Source organism: Pinus tabuliformis, chromosome J, assembly GCF_031772625.1.
Source record: "Pinus tabuliformis cultivar Carrire ecotype Pingquan chromosome J, CPIR1, whole genome shotgun sequence".
Lineage (NCBI taxonomy): Eukaryota > Viridiplantae > Streptophyta > Pinopsida > Pinales > Pinaceae > Pinus > Pinus tabuliformis.
Window position 1 is genome coordinate 503,991,337 of NC_142295.1, and position 21,054 is coordinate 504,012,390.

At 37.4% G+C, this 21,054-nt stretch overlaps 1 protein-coding gene across 4 annotated transcripts in view; it reads right to left on the reverse strand.

Annotated features, from left to right (window-relative positions):
- Positions 1 to 15,726: 15,726 nt before the first annotated feature.
- ILP1 (IAP-like protein 1) overlaps positions 15,727 to 21,054 on the reverse strand; it is an 81,734-nt gene continuing 76,406 nt past the window's right edge. Inside the window, exons 7-8 of one of the 4 annotated variants that reach the window (XM_089378019.1) lie at positions 16,307 to 16,380; positions 15,727 to 16,141 (exon numbers count right to left, since the gene is read on the reverse strand). In XM_089378019.1, coding sequence (XP_089234145.1) covers positions 16,309 to 16,380 — 72 coding nt within the window. In that variant the 3' untranslated portion in view covers positions 15,727 to 16,141; positions 16,307 to 16,308. Of the gene's footprint in view, positions 16,154 to 16,293; positions 16,381 to 21,054 lie in introns of all 4 variants that reach the window. The other 3 variants (XM_089378022.1, XM_089378020.1, XM_089378021.1) reach the window with 3 other exon arrangements.

Sequence of the window (21,054 nt, forward strand, 5' to 3'; positions counted from 1 at the left end):
TCAAGAAAAGAAGAAGAGGTAGTGTGCTCTCACCCCAAAAGCCCCTTAAGGTATGTACGAAAGCATTACCCTACATATCAAATTGTTGGTAATAGGGAAGTTGGAGTTCAAACAAAAAGGAAATCTAATAAATACCTCTAGTTAAGCACATATTTATATGTTGTCTATGGTTGAGCCCAAAGAAATTCTCAAACAAGCCAAAATAAACATTGGATAAATGTCATGAATGAGGAATTATATCACATTGAGAAAAAACAATCTTGGGAATTAGTTCCAAGGCCAATAAATAAAAATTTCATTGACACGAAATGGATTTTTAAGGACAAAATAAAGGAATATGTACAAGTTGTTAGAATGGGAACATATTAGTGTGTAAAGTTAATGCTCAGGTTGAAGGAATAGATTTTGAAGAAAATTTTGTTCATGTAGCAAGATTAGAGGCATAAGAATGTTTTTAACATTTGTTTATCACGAAAATTTCAGATGGATGTAAAATCAACGTTCTTGAATGGGGTACTTAAAAAAGAGGCTTATATAGAACAACTTGAAGGTTTTCGGTGGTCAGAAAACCCTGAGGATGTGTACAAGATGAAAAAGGCATTGTATGGACTAAAGCAAGCACTTAGGGAACGATATTCCAGATTAGACAAACACCTACAGCAACAAGGCTTCAAAAGAGGTGTAAGTGATAGTAACTTGTATATCAAATCTAGAAATGAAAGTATAATTATTATTGTTATGTGCATGACATAATTTTTGGTAGTGACGCAGATTTATTAAGCCAAAAGTTTGCAGTTCAAATGCAATTTGAATTTGAGATGTCTATGCTTGGAGAACTTTCATTTTTCTTTGGGTTACAAATTACAAAATCAGCGAAAGGCATGTTCATTTCTCAAGGCAAGTACCTCAAAGAAACGTTATAGTTTGCAATGGAAGAGTGTTCACTTGTTAGTAGTCCCATGGTCACTGGATGTAAACTAAGCAAAGATGATGAGTCACTAGAGGCAAATCAGACAATGGTCAAATCAATGATTGGCAGTGTCTTGCACCTAATAGCCTCAAGGCCAGACATAATGCAAGTTGTTAGTGTGGTTGCAAGGTATCAATCAGCCCACAAAGAAAGTCATCTATTAACAACCAAAAAAAAGTTAGATATCTAAAGGCCACAATCGACCTCTGCCTATGATATTGAAAGGGTCAAAACTTCTAATTAACTACATACATAGATGTTGATTGGGTTGGAAACGTAGATGATAGGAAAAGCACAAGTGGTGGTGCTTTCTACCTTGGAAATTGTTTGGTGGCTTGGTGGAGCAAAAAGTAAACTTTTATCTCACTTTTTAATGTTGAAGCCGGGTACATAGCAGTTGCCTCATGTTGCACTCAGGTCTTGTGCATGAAGTAAACCTTTCAAGACATGAAGGTAACTTATGATGAACCTATTTCATTATATGTGATAACGCAAGTGTCATAAGTATAACCAAGAATCATGTTCTTCATTCTAAAACCAAGCATATACCCATAAAGTACGATTTTCTTAGAAAATAGGTGGTTGATCAAACCGCGAAGTTGGAGTCTATATCAACAAAGGAAAAAAAAATTGATATATTCACCAAGTCTCTTGCCGGATAACGCTTTGACTACTTGAGGCAAAAGTTGGGAGTGATGTTTCACTCATCTCTTCACTAGTTTTTCTTCATAAGCAAAGAGGACAATTGTCCAAATATGTCAAGGATAGTTGTATGCCATGACATTAGAGAGAAGAAAAGAAACTAAGCTCAAGGGGACCTTTAAGATCAGCAGGAATGGTACATGTTTAGGGGAAACAAAGTGCACTACAAGAACGATGAAATGGAAAGTTTGAATGTGTCATAATTTTTTTGTCTTCCTTCCAATAGTATCAATTGGTTTACCTAACAACCACCATTATGTTTAGCAGTAATTAAAATCAACAACATGATATATTCAATCAAGGGGAGTAGCTAAAGCTTTTACCATTGAAGTCAAAGGGGAAGAATTATCAATTGGTTTACCTAACAACCACCATTATGTTTAGCAGTAATTAAAATCAACATGATGATGTATTCAATCAAGGGGAGTAGCTAAAGCTTTTACCATTGAAATCAAAGGGGAAGAATGATCAAAAATTGGCACCTCAAAGCAAAGAGGAGAATGTGAAAACATTGGCAATTCAAAGCAAGGGGGGAAGTGAGCAAATTTATCAGAATTAGTGGGAGCTTCAACAGCTTGGTAGGCGGGGTCAAACCCAAAGCCATTAATGACCAGCAATGTCTAGTGGTGTTGCCATCAATGCCAAAGGAGGAGATTGTTAAGTGTGTTGGAAGTTGTTGTCATTGATATCAATACACATTAATAGATGTCAAGTGATTACAATTCAAGGAGATCTTGTTGAGTCTATTACCATTGTGTTAAGCTTATGATGTTATTGTGTCTTACTAGTTTGTTGAGTCTCTTAGCAGTGTGCTAAGCTTATTATGTCATTGATGTTTTTTTTGTTTGTTGAGTAGTCTATCTTTGAAGGCATTTTGTCTATAGGTACCTTGTTCAAAAGAGCTTGTAAAGTGCTTGGTCATAGAGCTTTCCAGTGAGATATGGCAATTAGTCTAACTCCCCAAGAATGAAGAAAATTTTGAGTTTGAAGTGATGCAGTCGAGGCATGGTTTCGATTGGTCATAGTTCTGAATGGTCACTAGATATGCAACCATCCAAGGGGTCACGTTGGATGGATGTTGTTTGATAGGTTGAATGGGCAGATAACCAAATTGATCCGAGCTCTAAGTTCTTATCCAGGCATCTAGGGTGCGGAAGGCGCCACAAGTAACACACACTGAATGAAATCAGATACTAGATTTCCCAATGCCAAATCAAAGGTGGACCCCAGAGGATATGGCAACACATGTGGCACCAGATGGCAAAGAGACGTGGCAGGATGATGATGTTGCACCATCTAGTCATGACATGTGGTAAGAGGATTTGGCATTTTTGGGTGGCCAAATTGACCCTTTTTGTTGCAGTTACATGGCATGACGTGGTAGAGTGGCATCGTAGTGACCTAGCAAATGATGAGGTAGGGCCTTGAGATTCGCACTAGGAGTCTGTTTTGCAAAGGTTCGCAATGTTAATGAAAATCGGCATTTTTCTTGATCCAGTATCTAGAAGTTGGGCCTAGCAAGAGATTGGGAGATCTAGAAGACGTTGGACCTAGGACCCAGCGCAAGGGCCATCCAACCATCTGAGCTAACGGAGGTGCTCTCACCATAAAAAAGGAATGGTGAACGAATCCTTGAATTCTTGAATGTGTCCAAATTAATGGAAGACTAGATAATCGAATCAATGGGAAATACTCCATAATGGGAAAAAGCTAATCTAAGCAGTGCATGGCTAAGCACTCTTAGTGCACTGGCTAAGCACTCTTAGGGCATTAAGCCCTCGGTTCTGGCTCGCAAACACATGCGCAAAGGAGCTTAAACCCAGGGGCTACGAGATGGAAATTTGGTGGCATCAGGTGCCAAATTTCAACTAAAAAGATTGAATGTATTAAAGACTGGGGGGGGAGCAAAATCAAAGGAGTTGTGTCTATAAAAGGTAGGAAAATAACATGAGAGTGGAATTTTTCCCATGAAAATCAAAGAGTTGTAGTCGTTGTTGGCATGCATAAGCCCAAGCAACTTGAATAGAACAAAGAGAAAAAGAGGGAGTTGAGCAGCAAAGAGGACAAGCAAACCTGAGACAGAGTTGAAGATTAAGTGTTGGTTAAAAGCTAAATGTGAAGACTCGTTGAAATCTAGAGTCACTATGAGTTTGAGTATAGTGTTGAGAATTGAACTATTGAAAAGAAATACTATCAAAAGGCAAATCAATGAGAGAAAAGCATGTAATGGTGAGGAACTTTAATTGAATGAGAGATTCAGAGAGAACGAGGTTGTTGCAAAACAAAGAACAAATAAGTGAAGTAGATCTGAGATTTAACAATTGTGTCAATATGATATTTTGATAAAAGAGCCTCGGATTTGAGTCTAGAAATGAATGAAGAGAGCATTTGATAAGTTGATCAAGTAGGTGCTTGAAAATCAAGGGATTGGAGTCCCCTTCAAGTTGGTGCATGTAAAGTTCAAGAAGTCGGTGCCTCTAACAAGTGGGTGCTTGCAAAGAAAAGGGGGTTGGAGCCTCCAAAAGGTTGGTGCCTACATAATTTGATGTAATTTGAAGTTGGTGTTTGCATTTACATCATAATAAAAAAGAATTTGTGATTTTCTCCAAACTTGGTTTCCTCATAAACCTCGTGTTCAAACTTTATGTGATTGTTGCATTATTGCATTATTGAATGTGTTTAATTGGCTAAATAATTGTTAAAAGTTTTAAAACATTGATTCAACCCCTCAATATTTTCTTAGTTTGCAACAAGTATGTCAATCAATACACCCCAATAGTGCCCTTCCTAAACCCTAAGGCTTCAAAGGAGGCCCCACTGGACTAGGGTAAAAGACTAACCTCCCAAGGGGAATGTGAGAATGAGGATACAATCAATATCAATCAATCATCTAGTTTTCCCTGCCATCCATATTAATATGTCAGTAACATTAAATTGAAGCACATGATTGTTAGCATGGTTAGAGCTTCCTTCAAGAAGAATGTCAAATGAGTGAGAGCATCGAGCGAAGAAATAGGTACAAAATTGTGGCATAATGTTGTATGTTGACCATCATAGGGTTGTTGGTTGGTTGTCAAATAGGAAGAAATATTTTTCCTTTGTGTTACCCACTTTTGGTGGATAACAAGATAATAAGAAAACCATAATGGAGATGAACTCCAAATATTGATAAGAAAATTTCCATTAGTTAACGAAATGGAACAAGATTTCCTTTGATAGTTTCTTAAAAGAAAACATGAACTTTGAGATCAAACCGAAAATAGAAGGACCATTTTCATTTTGTATTGACTCTTATGATTGATCAAGTTTGTCGATATTATCATTTTTAATTACGTAATTAAATTTTGACATCATCGTATAGATTTTATTGATTTATTATTCATTACAAATATCTAACTTTCTTTTTAATATTTTTCAAACACTATTCTTCCCCTAATGATGTGAGTTCACTTGAAATATTATGTTTTAGAACTTTAACACAAGTTACTCCAAAAGATTCTATACAATGATCATTGTCAGAGAAGAAAAGAAAATGGAGGAAAACATAATGTAAGAATGAACAAAGCTCATGGGACTTTGGATTGACGATGAATGGGTACACTATTAAAGCACTCCTTGTGATAGGTCACCATGGGTCTAGCCTACCAAAATACAAAAATTTAAGATTGAACGAAATATATTTAAAATTTATCTTGGTCATATAAGACAATTAACAACTAGATACTCGACCCTGTAATATTGGTTTGTTTTTTAAGTCTCAAAAAACTGTGATCAAAATAAGTCCAAGGAGGGGAAAAAAATAATGTATAAGCAAAAAGAATTACATAGTTGATGGAACAAAGTTGATCCCAAAATCGATATCGTACACCATGGTTGATAAAAACCAATGAAAACAGTGCATTTGTGTGATCTTTTGTTCTACCTGAAAAGTGGAGGAAAAATGTATACAAGCAAAAATTGCAAAATTTATATATACTTTTCTATTAATTTTCTGGAAAAACTAAAAACAAAGGTTATCCCAAAATATATATCATACATCAAGGTTGATAAAATTAATAAATTATAAAAATATTGCATTTGTAGGATCTCATGTTCCACATCAAAAGTGAAAAGCCATGTCGGCGATGGTGAAGTATGAACTGAAAAGCCACTGGTTTTTGGAGAATTTAGTTCAATGGTTTTGGTTTTGATATCCATGATGTTAGAGTGGAGTCAATACATAATTTTTGCAAATTCCTTTCCAACGTCATTTATTTAAATATTTAAAGAATGGCTAGAAAGTTGATTTGTTAAGGAAAGAAATATTAGTGCAAATACTTACATTGAGGATATTCGAGGCCATTTACAGAATTAAATATCGACGAGGCTTACAGCATAGTGTTTTACTAATTTACAACTTACAGAAGCCACAACCTCGATTATAAACGCATCAACATAAGTGGTCAAATGACGTCGTTTACAGAATTGGATATTGACAAGGCTTACAGCATAGTGTTGTATTCATTTACAACTTACAGAAGCCGCGATCCTGATGACAAATGTTAAAAGGATTTTATTTTTTTAATTATATTTCCCTCCATGCATCTCAGTAAATTTCATATTGACAAGGCTTACAACGTAGTGCTTTACTCATTTACAAGTGAAGCCACAATCTTGACAAAAAATATATATATATATATACAAATGTCAACAGGATTTAAAAAAAAATTGATATTTCCCTCCATGTATCTGAGTAATTTATATCTTTCCAATCTTGATAACAAATGATAATTAGTGCGTTGACATAATTGGTAAAAGGATTTAATTTTATTTTTTTTAATTTCGCTCCATGCATCTGAGTAATCTATATTTTACATTGGAAATTAAAAAATTATGAATTTTCAAATTTAACTTTAATGAATGTAATGAATTTTTTGCGAAGCTGAAAACCACGTTTTGGAAATTAAATCATAAATGCTTTCTGGCTCTAGCTAATCATGATTTATTTATTATAATGCACAGAAATTCAATGCAGGCAACAATGAACAGTTTTTGGCAGTTTTGGCAGTTTTGTACAGTAGCACAGCACATCATAGCGTAGGGTAAAAATCATAAAAGCGAAGAAGCCAATAGGGAAGGTTATTAGGACATCATATCCAGAAAAATCTCAATTGATAAGGTAATTTTACTAGTGAATCCAACTTTTGATATGGAATATTAAAATCTAAAGGCTCAGATCAGGGCCCCTACATTTTGGGGAATGATGAATCCCCAAGAAACCAGCTTGTCGAATGACTCGTGGAATCAACTTTATCTTCTAGGCTACTGTCAATGGAGAAATTGAGAAATTCAATTTGGACTATCGTGGAAGATTTGTATCGTAAAATACGGGGAGGCTAGGAAATATTGATGGCCTCAATTAGTCTCAAAGCATTAGTTTTTCCTTGCACAACCGCAAGCTTTTTATTCAGAGCAAGAAAACACCAGTCTTGGTGAGGCCATGGAGAATCACAAAATTATTCAATGAAGGAATAGAAGCAGTAAAATTTCAATAAGAGAATTTTGAAAAAAATATGGGTTCTACATCTTCGCAAAAATAAACAATTTTTTGTAACATGCCGACCAGAGAAGAATTTCAACTTAGTATTAGTTGTAGAAAGGAGGCTTAGATGATACTTCTATATGTTTGTATCAAGAAAAAGCTATAGGAAATTTAAGTCATCTTATTCTTACTTATTACCATCCTAGGAATGGATGAACAATTTTATTCTAACTTTTACTAGGAATGCTTGCAACCCTAGATAAGGTTTTTGCCAAAAAAGGTTCCGAAGCTGCACACTGAATAAGAGTAACTTGATGGTCCAAATTTCATTTTTTAATTGATACAAATTTTGTTGGGCATTAGTTCAGGATGTTGAAAAAGTAATAACCACAAACGAGTTGAAAATTAGGGAACAAACTAGCGTAAAACCGTAAGCAAACCTAATGAGACTATTGCTTTGATCTCAGGAAAAAAATTACCAACTAGAGCTTGCCGTGTGAAAAGGGAGATTTTTCAGCAATAGAGTGCTGGTAAATATGTTGAAATGTCCTTCCATTAAACGAACAGAGTTACTGTCTAGGTGCCCAAATGACTCGGTAACCGCTAGGGTGAGCTAATGGGAACTAGATACTATAGGAACTTTAGAAATGACTTTGGGGAATGATGACCAAGGGTGTAATCAAAGATCATTAAGGATTAATGAAGCTAATTCTGTATGAATATACTCAGGTTATGCTACAAGCGATGAAGCTAAATTCAACAAATTCAGAAAACATAAATTCCTTGCGAGATAAGTTTAATTACAGATGTGTAATTTTGCCCTGTTGGAAAAAAAGAACACTTGAAAAGGTGTTATATTCAACTAATATCCCTATAAACACCATCATAGCTACATACTAAATTCAACAAATTCAGAAAACATAAATTCCTTGCGAGATCAGTTTAATTACAGATGTGTAATTTTGCCCTGTTGGAAAAAAAGAACACTTGAAAAGGTGTTATATTCAACTAATATCCCTATAAACACCATCATAGCTACATATTTCATGTCAGTCGTACAGTGTCCTTTACATTTAGATAGGACATTACCAAATTTCTTGCTACAATCCTTTCCACATTCTTTCATACTTTGAGCTGAGATGAATGGCAGTTTTATTTGACAGAAAACAATATATCGTCCATGTGCAAATGAAAATTTTCCAATCAATATTTGTTATATTTCTGCTTAATAAATGTAAAGCTACCCTTTTCATAAGTGGTGGTTTTAGGATTTGTCATTTGTGGTGTTGTAGCGTTTTCTATCTCTTGTCACACAAGTGCTTCAGAAGATATAAAAGTCTCCTAGAGACAACCCCCGGGTTGAAAGAAAAGGGTCAATGCCTAGGGCATCCGAGAGGAGTGCTTTTGAAGGGTCAGTGCGTAGGGCATCCGAGAGGAGTGCAATTGAAGATTATCTGAAGGCTTTCTGCTGCACTCCATATGTCACGTAGTTTGGAAAGGGATAATTCAGAGCTTGGTTCAATAGCCCTTCGCCAAGGTAAACTCAAGTGAACACATAGGTCGAAATACATACTGGTATATATGGCTAATCTCAAAGAGAAATGTGTTGGTTCTGGTGGCCGACACACAACAATACACAGCTGAACATTATTGTTGTAGTATAGATGAATAGGAGGAAGGAAAAGAGGGAAATCGATGCAAAGGGTTGGACATAGCACAGAATCCTAAGCAACAATCCCCAGCAAAAATATGGAAGAGTGAGGAGGTGAAAATGCAGAAAAGGTGGAGCGCAAATTAAGGTCTCAAGCTCTATGCCTCATGAATACATTTGTCACCAATTAGCATAAGTAAATCTGTGCTTGCATAGGTACTGCAGCCTACCAAATAACACTAGTAAATCTTTGTTTACACAGGTACTTCTAGTTCTCACTACTTAGCAAAATACATACAACCATGAGAGAGTGAAACTGGCAGCTTCATTACACAATTTCAGAAGAGGAAAGGCATACATGAAATGATATACAAATGGAAGAACATATTGTGCATTGCTCCGATTGAAATCAACAAAATTGCTTCATTAATCTTTGAAGATGGAGTCCAAATCACCAGTCCATTACATTTAACAATTGTATGTGCCCGAGCACCTTATGAACAAGAAAATTGAACCAAAGTGGAACCACTCTCTCTGCAAACAGAGCTCAGAGCTTGCAGAATTTGGGCCTCTAGAATGCAGAAATTGGGAACCACATTTAAGTGTTTCTTCCCTCTATTTATGAGAGGGGGAGCTTTGAACAACAGTTACAAAATATCACAGCCAAGCTCCAGCTGTCTAATCGACTAGCTGTCTCAGCGTGTGAAGGTTCTACTACCCAAAATGATTACAATCGAATTTGATTCCGTTCTTGAAAATGCAAAAATTACAGAATAATAGACATAAAGAAAATTGAATGATGGTTGAGGAAAATATCTCCCTACCATTCCTATGATGGCCTCTGATCAAGCCACGTCTTTGCCATGATGTTCCTCTTTAGTTGTTCAGTCGGTTCACCTGTCGCTTTCACCTTAACTGCTTGAATTCCCCACTCTCTGGAGTTGGGAGCGATCAACTGTCGGTTGCTTGCCACAATGTAGAAACAGAGATTGACCTAGCAGTCTTTCATTGCCTGACTGTGTGGAGCTCCATGCTGAGAAATTAATTCTCACGTGACCTGCACATTGCTTCTTGAATCCCATACCTCCATTTATCTCAACAAAGACGTGCCTCGAAGCACAAAGATAGCTTGTATCACTTCAAGGCAGACCCAACACTCTTTCATGTGGATCGTGGTCCTTGTTGCCTTGACCCAGTGATTTTTGACAGTCGCTATTACTCCTAAGACCAACTCCTCTATTCCTGCATTCAATCTTGCAATTGTCGACCCGTACGCCTTTAACTCTTTGTACCATGTTTATTGAAGAAACTCCATATCGCAATCTTCACAGTGGTGCAGTATTCTAATCTTTCAATTGCTGACCTCCGATATGACGAGCTCCTTCCACTTAGTTGTTCCTACATTTCTCTCCATAGGACCGAGGGTTGTGACCTGCTGCTTAGCCTTGAGTTGCTAGAGCGTTTTGATTCCTTCCAGGGGGGTATTTTTCCTTTGTTAAGTGCATAGCACCCTTGGTTCTTTGAGTCTTTGCGACCGTGGTGCCAGCCCAATATCGGAACCCCCTTATCGAAACTTTTTCAAGTATCAAGTGTTACAAAGTGCCGACATCCTCAACCTCTAATATGACGTCATCGCTCCACATGGCACCTCATGAGTGGTGACACGTGTCACCCAAATTTGTCCCCTTAGGCCCCCTCAAAACGCAAAAATTGTTTGCCATGTGTCCTTCTGTACTGCCACATCATGTTGACGTCAAACGCCACTGTATCTTATCAGGACCAATCATATGCTACTACGTCTCCTACTAGAGGAGAGAGAAAAGGGCCCGCTCACCTTTGGTTTTGCAATGAAATCCTTTGTTAATCCTTTATCAGCGTTCCCGGCAGTTTTTTAACACTATCGGCGCTTTACCCATATCGCAACTTTTTAAAAGGTTGTCGTGTTCAAAAGTTCTGATTCTCCGATCGTTGATATGCCTGACTAGGATGTTGCGATGCACCGATATCTCTAGACCTCCGATATGCAATCGCCGATATCTCTGGACCTCCGATATGCGATGCGTTGATATGTCTGATGCTTTGATTTTTTCCACATATCCGTTGGAAAGCTTGTTCAGAGCACTTTCCAATGGAGAGGGTCTAATTTACGCTTTGAGTCCTTCTACTACTTGGAAAATGGCTGCAAAATTCTTTGCTCATTTATTCTTTGAACAGTTGGAAACACATTTTGCAGTAAGTGACAACATTGGCTCCAATTGGGGACAGTGTCTTGCTAGCAAGGTGCTGAGAACTTGCAAACTAGTAGCCTTCACTATTGGGCATGGAGTCAAAAATATATCGAACTTATAAAACCAAAAAATCTCCATGGAACTTTATTTGTTGGGAGTCCTTTCGTCATAAAACTGAAATGCAAAACTACAAACTCTAAAAATTGGAAATTAAACACTCACATAGTGAGCTTACTTATATACAACTCCTGCTTAGACATAGGGCTCAATTCACCCAACTAAGGTCAACCTTCTAATGATACCAGCATCTAAGTACTAGACCTTCTACCATTGTTCTCTTGGAAGTCAACAACTAAAACAGGCATGCACCACTGCCCCCAAACTAATATTTGATGCTTAACTCGTTTAATCTCCTCCATGAACCTTCTAGTTGGGCTTGGAATTGATATATACTATTGCGGGTCAAAAAAAGATGTGTACAATAAGATTCAAACATTGGAGTCGCCAAGGTGAGAGATCTTCAACCCACACTTCCCTTGCTCACCCCACAGAGGGAATGTAAAAATTGTCGTACCCAAGGAAAAATATTATGATTCGTTCCGAGGCAACAGCACCAAAAAGATGTTGTAGCTTTTTCTATCTCCTGTCACACAAGTGCTTCAGAAGATATAGAAGCCTCCAAGAGACAACCCCCGGGTTGAAAGAAAAGGGTCAATGCCTAGGGCATCCGAGAGGAGTGCTTTTGAAGATTATCTAAAGGCTTTCTGCTACACTCCATATGTCACATAATTTGGAAAGGGATAATTAAGAGCTTTGGTTCAATAGCCCTTCGCCAAGGTAAACTCAAGTAAACACATAGATCAAAGTACACACTAGTACATATGGCTAATCTCAAAGAGAAATGTGTTGGTTCTGGTGGCTGACACACAACAATACACAGCTCAACATTGTTGTTGTAGTATAGATGAACAGGAGGAAGCAAAGGAGGGAAATCGATGTAGAGGGCTGGACATAGCATAGAATCCTAAGCAACAATCCCCAGCAAAAATATGGAAGAGTGAGGAGGTGAAAATGCAGAAAAAGTGGAGCGCAAATTAAGATCTCAAGCTCTATGCCTCATGAATACATTTGTCACCAATTTGCACAAGTAAATTTGTGCTTACATAGGTACTGCAGGTTGTCAAATAACACAAGTAAATCTGTGTTTACATAGGTACTTCTCACTACTTAGCAACATACATAAAACCATGAGAGAGTGAAACTGGCAGCTTCATTACATAATTTCAGAAGAGGAAATACATATATGAAATGCTAAGTCACAGGACACGTTCCTCAAGGTCTCGTGTCCCGTATTTCACGTGTCGGACACGAAAACCTCCCTAAAACGTGTCGAAAACGTTTTTCTTTGTGTCCTCCAATCGAGACACGTGTTTTGGATGTGTCGAAAACGTGCCCTAACGTTTTTTGTTCTTAGGACACATGTCCCATGAAAAGTGACATTTAAAACCCACAACATGGTTTATTTTTGGGTTTTTTTGTCATTGTTCGCCACTGAAGTTGAGTTTTCTCATCGCTAGAATCCAATTTGTTGTGCAATGTGAGTAATTCCATCAGATTCTAGTGCAATTCTCACAACTTCACATCGACCTGGACATGGAGATGTAGGAGACGAGTGTTCGCATGCTTTGCTGAGAGTTTGGAGCACTTAAATTTCTTGTAAGTTGTGTTATAGCCTACGAAACTTAACTTAATTATACACGAGTGACCACGTATAGATCGTGTGTTGAAATAAAAATCCCAGCTCCCCGTCATGTGCTCATTGCTCACTACACCTTCGAGGTCTAAAGGGAGGGAAAGCTCGATTAACGCTCTGGTCAACAATGAAGTTTGAACACATATAAATTTATAGTTCATAAACTACCTTATGTGAAGTTTGAACATGATCAAACTTGTTTGAAGTTAATAACAAAAATTATAACATGAACAATGGACTTTGAACTGTGAACATCATTGATGTAGTAAATTAATAAACTAACTAGTAAATTATAAATACAAAATAATAAATGGTGTATACTAAGTACTAAATAAATATCATCATGATTCATATCTGTATATATATATAAAACGTGTCCCTTGTGTCATGTTTCCAGGGTCGCTGCGTTTCGTGTCGAATACTCGTATTTACGTGTCCTCCGTGTCTCGTGTCCTTCTGTCATGTGACTTAGATGAAATGATATACAAAGGGGACAATATACTGTGCATTGCTTCGATTGGAATCAACAAAACTACTTCATTAATCTTTGAGGATGGAATTCAACTCACCAGTCCATTACATTTAACAATTGTATGTGCCCGAGCACCTTATGAACAAGCAAATTGAAACAACGTGGAACCACTCTCTCTGCAAACAAAGCTCAGAACTTGCAAAAACAGAATTCGGGCCTATAGAATGCAAAATTGGGAACCACGTTTAAGTGTTTCTTCCCTCTATTTATAAGGAGAGGGGGAGCTTTGAACAACAGTTATAGAATATCACAGTCGAGCTCCAGCATTCTTAATCGACTAGTTGTGTCGGCATGTAAAGGTTCTACTGCGCAAAATGATTACAATTGAATTTGATTCCGTTCTTGAAAATGCAAAAATTACAAAACAATAGACATAAAGAAAATTGAAAGATGGTTGAGGAAAATATCTCCCTACCATTCCTGTGATCGCCTCCGATCAAGCCATGTCTTTGCCATGATGTTCCTCTTTAGTTGTTCGGTCGGTTCACCTGTCTCTTTAGTCTTAGCTGCTTGAATTCCCCACTCTCTAGAGTTGGAAGCGATCAACTGTCAGTTGCTTGCCACAGTGCAGAAACATAGATTGACCTAGTAGTCTTATATTGCCTGACTGTGTGGAGCTCCATGCTGAGAAATTAATTCTCAGGTGACTTGTACACTGCTTCCCGAGTCCCATACCTCCATTTATCTCACTGAAGACATGCATCGGAGCACAAAGATAGCTTGTATCACTTCAAGGTAGACCCAACACTCTTTCTTGCAAATCGTGGTCCTTGCTGCCTTGACCCAGCGATCTTTAACAGTCGCCATTACTGCTGAGACCAACTCCTCTATTCTCGCTTCAATCTTGCAGTTGCCGACCCATATGCCTTTAACTCTTTGTATCGTGCTTATCGGAGAAATTCCATATCGCAATCTTCATAGTGGTGCAGTGTTCTAATCTTCCGATTGCCGACCTCCGATATGCCAACCTTTGATATGACATCATCGCTCCACATGGCACCTCATAAGTGGTGACACGTGTCACCCAGATTTGTCCCCTTAGGCCCCTTCAAAACACCAAAATTCCGTACCATGTGTCCTTTCGTACCGCCAAGTCATGCTGACATCAAAAGCCATTGTAGTTTATCAGGACCAATCATATGCCACCACGTGTCCTGCTAGACGAGATAGAAAAGGACTCGCCCACCTTTTGGTTTTCTAATGAAATCCTTTGTTAATCCCTTATTGGCGTTCCCGGCGGTTTTTTATCACTATTGGCACTTTACCCATGTTGCAACTTTTTAGAAGGTTCTCATGTTCAAACGTTTCAATTCTTTGATCGCCGCTATGGCTGACTATGATGTTGCCATGCACCGATATCTCTGGACCTTTGATATGCGATCGCTGATATCTCTGGACCTCCAATATGCGATGCGCTAATATGCCTGATGCTTTGATGTTGCAATCGTCAATATCTCTGCACCTCCAATATGCGACCTCTGATATAACAGACCTCCGATATTCTTTCCTAAGGCTTCAATCCTTGAATTCAGCAGACCATATCTTTTGATCCAAGAGTCCATTGTTGGACTTCCACATATCATTGGAAAGTTTGTTCATAGCACTTTCCAATGGAAAGGGTCCGATTTAGGCTTTGAGTCCTTCTGTTGCTTGGAAAATGATTGCAAACTCCTGTGTTCATTTACTCTTTGGACAGCTAGCTGGAAACACATTTTGCAGTAAGTGACAACATGTGGCACGCGTGAAACTTCCTGAGTTAATATCATAATACTTGAAAATTTGAGGAATCAAGAAGGAAGTTTTTCATTTTTATAAATGTTCAACTGCGCTGGCCAACTATTTGGACAAAGCCTTCAATGTTATCAAAATGGGTATGGTTGTGGATAATGCCATTTTTCAGCCAATGGGGCCTTCATTCACTAGTGCAGCTAATGGACAATTACACCATACACCACGGTTCTATTTTTGACATGAATTGCTCTGACTCAAATGCATATAAAAAGGGATGAGACCAGGTGCAAGTCCTGGGAGAATTTCACAGAATAGATACCCATCAAACCTGGCACCTAAAAATCAAAAATGTCTCTATTATGTGATGCAGCCCATAACATTGGCACATGGTTCTCAAAGCAACTAAATATAAATAAATAATGCCCTCTTTTAAAACAAACTTCATCTCTATATGGTAAGAATTTCATTATTCTATCGCTATGCCCTTGCAAGACTCGACTAGAATATATGTTATATCTTATATATAAGTTCACAAACAAGATAAGTGAGACAACGCAGAGTTTCTGCCCAAAAGTAACCCCCAACCACCACCCCAACAAGCAGTTACAACATTAATTATATACCATTATAGAATAAAATTTAACTCAATGAATCACCAGTATACCATTCCACGTTATTGAGAAATAACGATAGTACAAAGTAATAGGTTATGAGATTTCAATGAACAAGCCACAAGTACTTCACCAAAAATCATTCAGTAGAATAAGTACAATAGAGAGAACAAGGTCATTCAATTCTTGGTTTATTCGTTCGACTGCACTTTGAAGATGCAATAAATCAGATTTAAGCAAAGCACTTTTACCATGTAAAAAGCACATGCATGCCAAGGTTATCTTTCAAAACCTGTCACAAAACTTGCAGACAATGAAATTCCCTACATGAGACACTTGAAAACCTTCTTGCCAATCGACTTTGCAATAACCAATCCACTTCAATGACGAAGTACAGGATTTGGCATAAGCCAGGTGAATTTGAGTAACAATGGGGCTTCTTCTGCAAGGAATGCTAAGAAGTCAGCAACACAGAAGCAATCAGATTAATTATAGAATATTCGCATTGGGCATACTAAAGGTAACTTATTAGTTACGAGTGCCATGGCAAATTTTGCCTAACAATAACAACAAATCAAAAAATCAGCTTGGTACTTTTACGGCAAACCTTCAGCTATGGCCGCGGTTCTTTGACATAGAGTGCCTGCCCAACAGCTTGTGTACTGAAGCGAGTTGATCATCCTGCAGGAACAAGATTACACATTAGTATCTCTGAAGATACATATACCCATGGTTGTAGATGTGCAACAAACCCCATGTAAAACTATGGCCCCTATGCCTTAGAAGAGTAAACACCACATATGTAACCCATACCAACTAAACATTCATCAGATTTCTCAATTACAATTACCACTCTATAATCTTGGATACATTAACATTTAATATTTTGAATTAGCAATCCAAACTTGAAACTATTCTCCTAAAGTTTTTCGCTCAATTCAAGTTACAGCATCCAATGAAGCTAAAGGAACATTTTATAAAAGCCTGTACTTAAAGAAAATCTCAAATCTAAGGGAGTAGATGTGTCCACTTGAAATTGTGCTTCCATCATACAAAATTACCTCAAAGGAAAAGCAACAAGTAAATTTGATAATGTACAAGAAGCACTACGAAAATGTTCACAGACTTGGTCGTACAACTATCACACAATAATAAATACAGCAGAACATCAACATGAATTCATCAAGGATTGCAAACATCATATTCCATTTTTTACTGCTATTTTTTTTCTCAAAACGTGAAAATAATGCAGGGAAATGCAATTGAACTGACTTATTCATAAACTGATATCTACCTTGCAAGAAAATATCTCGTGTTTGAAATTCCTCTAGAAATATACAAGGATGCTTTGAATAGAGACTTGAATATGGAAGACAAGGAATACAATAACACTCATGATGAAATAAAGGATTCTTATTTCACTAATAATTGCATCCCAATGAATTTTGTTGAAGAATATGCCAAAAATCAATCTGAAATTAAGAAATAAATACTAATGAGAAATAAACCCTTACATAAGCCATAACAGAACCACAAGCGTGTTTACAATAATATCTATGGCCATGCATAAGATAATTGCCAACACACAGCTTGCTTAGAACAATATCTATGGCCATGCATAAGATAATTGCCAACACACAGCTTGCTTAGAATAATATCTATGGCCATGCATGGAATTAATGTGAATAGAATGAAACAACATTCTCTTTGTCAAATCCTATAGATAATTTGATTCCAGGCTGGCCTTTAATTTGTTCACAGAAGAAGATACTAACTTGCATTGCTAGTAAGTTTCTGTTCTTTAATTTCACATCCTGTGATTGTGCTATGACATTGGCCATAGTGTATAGAAATTTAAGAATATTTCCATGAATTGTATTAGTCGATAAATAGAAATTTGCTTGAAGACTACGTTGAATGAATCAGGAAATACAGGAACTGTTTCTGAAATGAGTACAGCTTCAGTAATGGCATTTTGAATATTTCAGGAAACAGGCAAAATGACAATCAAATAAAAAAAATAAAAAACATGTATATATAGAGGAAAAAAATTAGACAAATATAGGAAAATATAGAATATTATAGAAGTCAATATTCATGTATTTCATCATTAGCCGCGAGAGATAACCAGGTGGTGAAAGAAGGGTATGTCTTAGCCACCACAAGGGTTCAAATCTCAAAAAGTGACCTGCTAACCCTGCAAAGATGGCTGAAAGTCTGTAGAAACCACCATGGCCGTTATAAATTAAAAAACCGCAAATGGTATCCCACCCTTGGGTGATGGCTGTAGGTTTCCAGAATTAAGGATCTCAAATGGATTCTTTAAAAGCATTCTCAATCCATGTATTTCATCATTCAAGCACAATGGCGATTGAAATACAGAAAACAATGATTGCAAGAACCAAAATATCTTTATATATTAAATAAATGACAGTCATTAGCAGAATTATGTATACGATAGAATAGAACAAGGCCTCGCCCATAAGACAGAGTAAGACATAAAGTGCCAATATCAAGATGCACATCATAATACATCTAATGGCCAGTAGTCCCATAAGTTTAACTTTGAGATATCCCTTACACTTTTGCAGAATTTGACAAGGATAGTTCAAGCATGTGACTTTTGAAGACACATCAAGACTGTCAAAAGTTGCTTCCACATCATTGTCCCTGAGATTTACATCCGAATGCAAGGCCCTAAGAAGTACTTTTCTTTCTTCTAAGAGGTAAGTCAAAGACTTGAGTGAATGAAGAACAAATCTTCAACCTTCCCCAAACCCAGCCTGCTATACTTTACTGAATAGATAAAGCTATAGGTGTTCCAATTGTTTTCAGCTACAAATGAACTAGCCAATTGTGAAAGCACACTAGTGTCTAGGATTGTTAACTCTTCTAATCCAACACCATACATTGTCCACAAATGCACTTGGTCAATTGTGGACAAGTCTCCAATGGAAAGAATATCTGAGAGCTCATGCACTGCAGCCAAGGCCATTGGAAACAGGGATAGGGAACAGGAAGTGCAATTTTCAAAAAGCTTCCAGGAGCAAAACGTTTCAGGAAAGTTTTTAATATTTTTTGATACATATATATATTCAAAAAAAAGAATGCACAATGCCAAATCAGCAGCAAAAAACATGAAGGCATAGCTTTAACTAATGCGTTAATGATGGTCATGAAAGCATCAACCACTTAGTACATATATAACATCAACCACAAAATGAAACAGAGTATCATATGCATTACCAAAGAGTCGTAAGATGCAATCAACAGTTTGAAGGTAGGTTAAAAGTTCAAATCTCAAACTTAAATTGTCATATAAAGTTTAGTAATATGAAGCAATGTTTTAAAACTCCGACCCGGCCGAGGGTCAACTCCGACTCTGAGTCAGTATCTACTCGGCCGGTTTGATTTCAATGACTAGGTCGTTGTAAAAAATACATTAAATATTAATTTTTTTTATAAAATAAAACATAATTTTAAAGATTTTCATTCATGTTCCAAACACAAAGCTTTAGAATATAGATAGCAGACAACATATGATCAAAGTAGGCTCATGAATATATCCATTATATCAAAATGGCACCCAATGCACTGTCCAATACATACATGATGATGATATAGAGATCAAAACAAAAACACACAACCAAGGAGGCTAGAAATGGGCTCTACAACAAAAGTAAATTGTGAAACATCAATAGTCACCACTGACCAATACCACTTGCTACTGCTAGAGGAGCCAACATTATCTGGCTCAACCTCTGAATCAAAGTCGGACAAGGAAACCCATGGCTCCTCATCATCATCATCTCCAACTGCAACTGTAGAAGTGGTAGCACTAGCAGGCTGTGCAGCAGTTGCACGCTGAGATAGACGAGATATGCGCTTCCGTCGTGGCTAAGCAGAGGAAGCGCCTGCAACTAGAGGACTTGGGGCTGGGCCTAAGGCTGGTACAAGTGGATCTGCATTCAACTAAACATTTTCTTCAAGTGATGCCACCATCCGTAAATCCAAATCAAGTTCCTCATCAAAATCAAACTCTATCGGATGACTCTCCACTACCCAATCTGACGTTGGATCAATATCTTCCAACACGATAGGATCTGAATCAGGTCTTTTGTTCAGCAATTGGTTGTGTTTGAGTCAGAGGTTGTATTGGACATAGACTAGATCATTTAACCGTTTTTTATCCAAACGGTTTCTCTTCTTCGTGTGAATCCTCTCAAAGACAAACCAATTGCGCTCACACCCAGTAGCACTGCAAGTTTGACTCAAAATACGAATTGCAAACTTCTGCAATTGAGGACAATGGCTACCAAAAGCCTCCCACCATTGTGCTACAAAAAACATAGTAGCGTAATGAGTTAGCTCAACAAAATTACAAATTATATCCAACTTTCAAATTATAAACAATTTAACAACCTAAGTATCAAGAATTTGAAAATTGAAATTTTTGTTTACCTGGCTCATCTGCTTCCTTTGCAATCTTTGCTAGGTTCTTCCCAAAGGTACCTGTGGCTTTGTTGAAGGTTGAGATCTGTCAGTGTATCTCCAACTGATCACACTCCAATGGGATCATGCGATCAATGCAATCAATCAATCCATCTCTAACCTCCCCACTCAAAGCTCTTGCCGCCTGAGCTTTATAATGATATCGTGGGTTCAAAAAATACCCAGTTGCATGTATAAGACAATGGAGTTGATTGTTCCATCATTCATCAATGATTGCCCAAATGGGCCCATACTTGGCCACTTTATCCTTGTATGCCCTCTTTATTTGCTCCTTTGCTTGATCCATAGCCTCATAAATGAAGCCCATAGCCAATCTTTCCCCATCCACCAACCGCAACACCTTAACCAGTGGCTCAGCAACCTTCACAATCTCTGACGCCTTTCTCCAAAATATTTCTTCATTAACTTTTTTTTTCAATTCTTTGCCTTCTGTTTGACAGACCACTGGCTTTGATTCCATTCATCACTAGAAAATATATTTTGCAAGTTTCTATGTTGTGAAAGCATAGATTGCAATGTAAAAAAATGAGTAGCAAATCTAGTGATGGCAGGCTTAATAATATCCCTACCCCCTGTGTGTCTCCTCATAAGGCTCAAAATCCATGAATGGTTGTAGATAAATTTTGTTATGCTTTTGGCATGATCTACAATGTTTTTGACCCAATCTAATTTGCCAATATCCTCAAGCATGAGGTCTATGCAATGTGCAACACATGGGGTCCAAAAGATGGTTGTGTTTTTCCTCTAATAGTTTACCCGCAAGAACATAGTTAGAGGCATTATCTATGATGACTTGAACAACATTAGCCACCCCCACCTCCTCAACAACCTCATCAAAAAGTT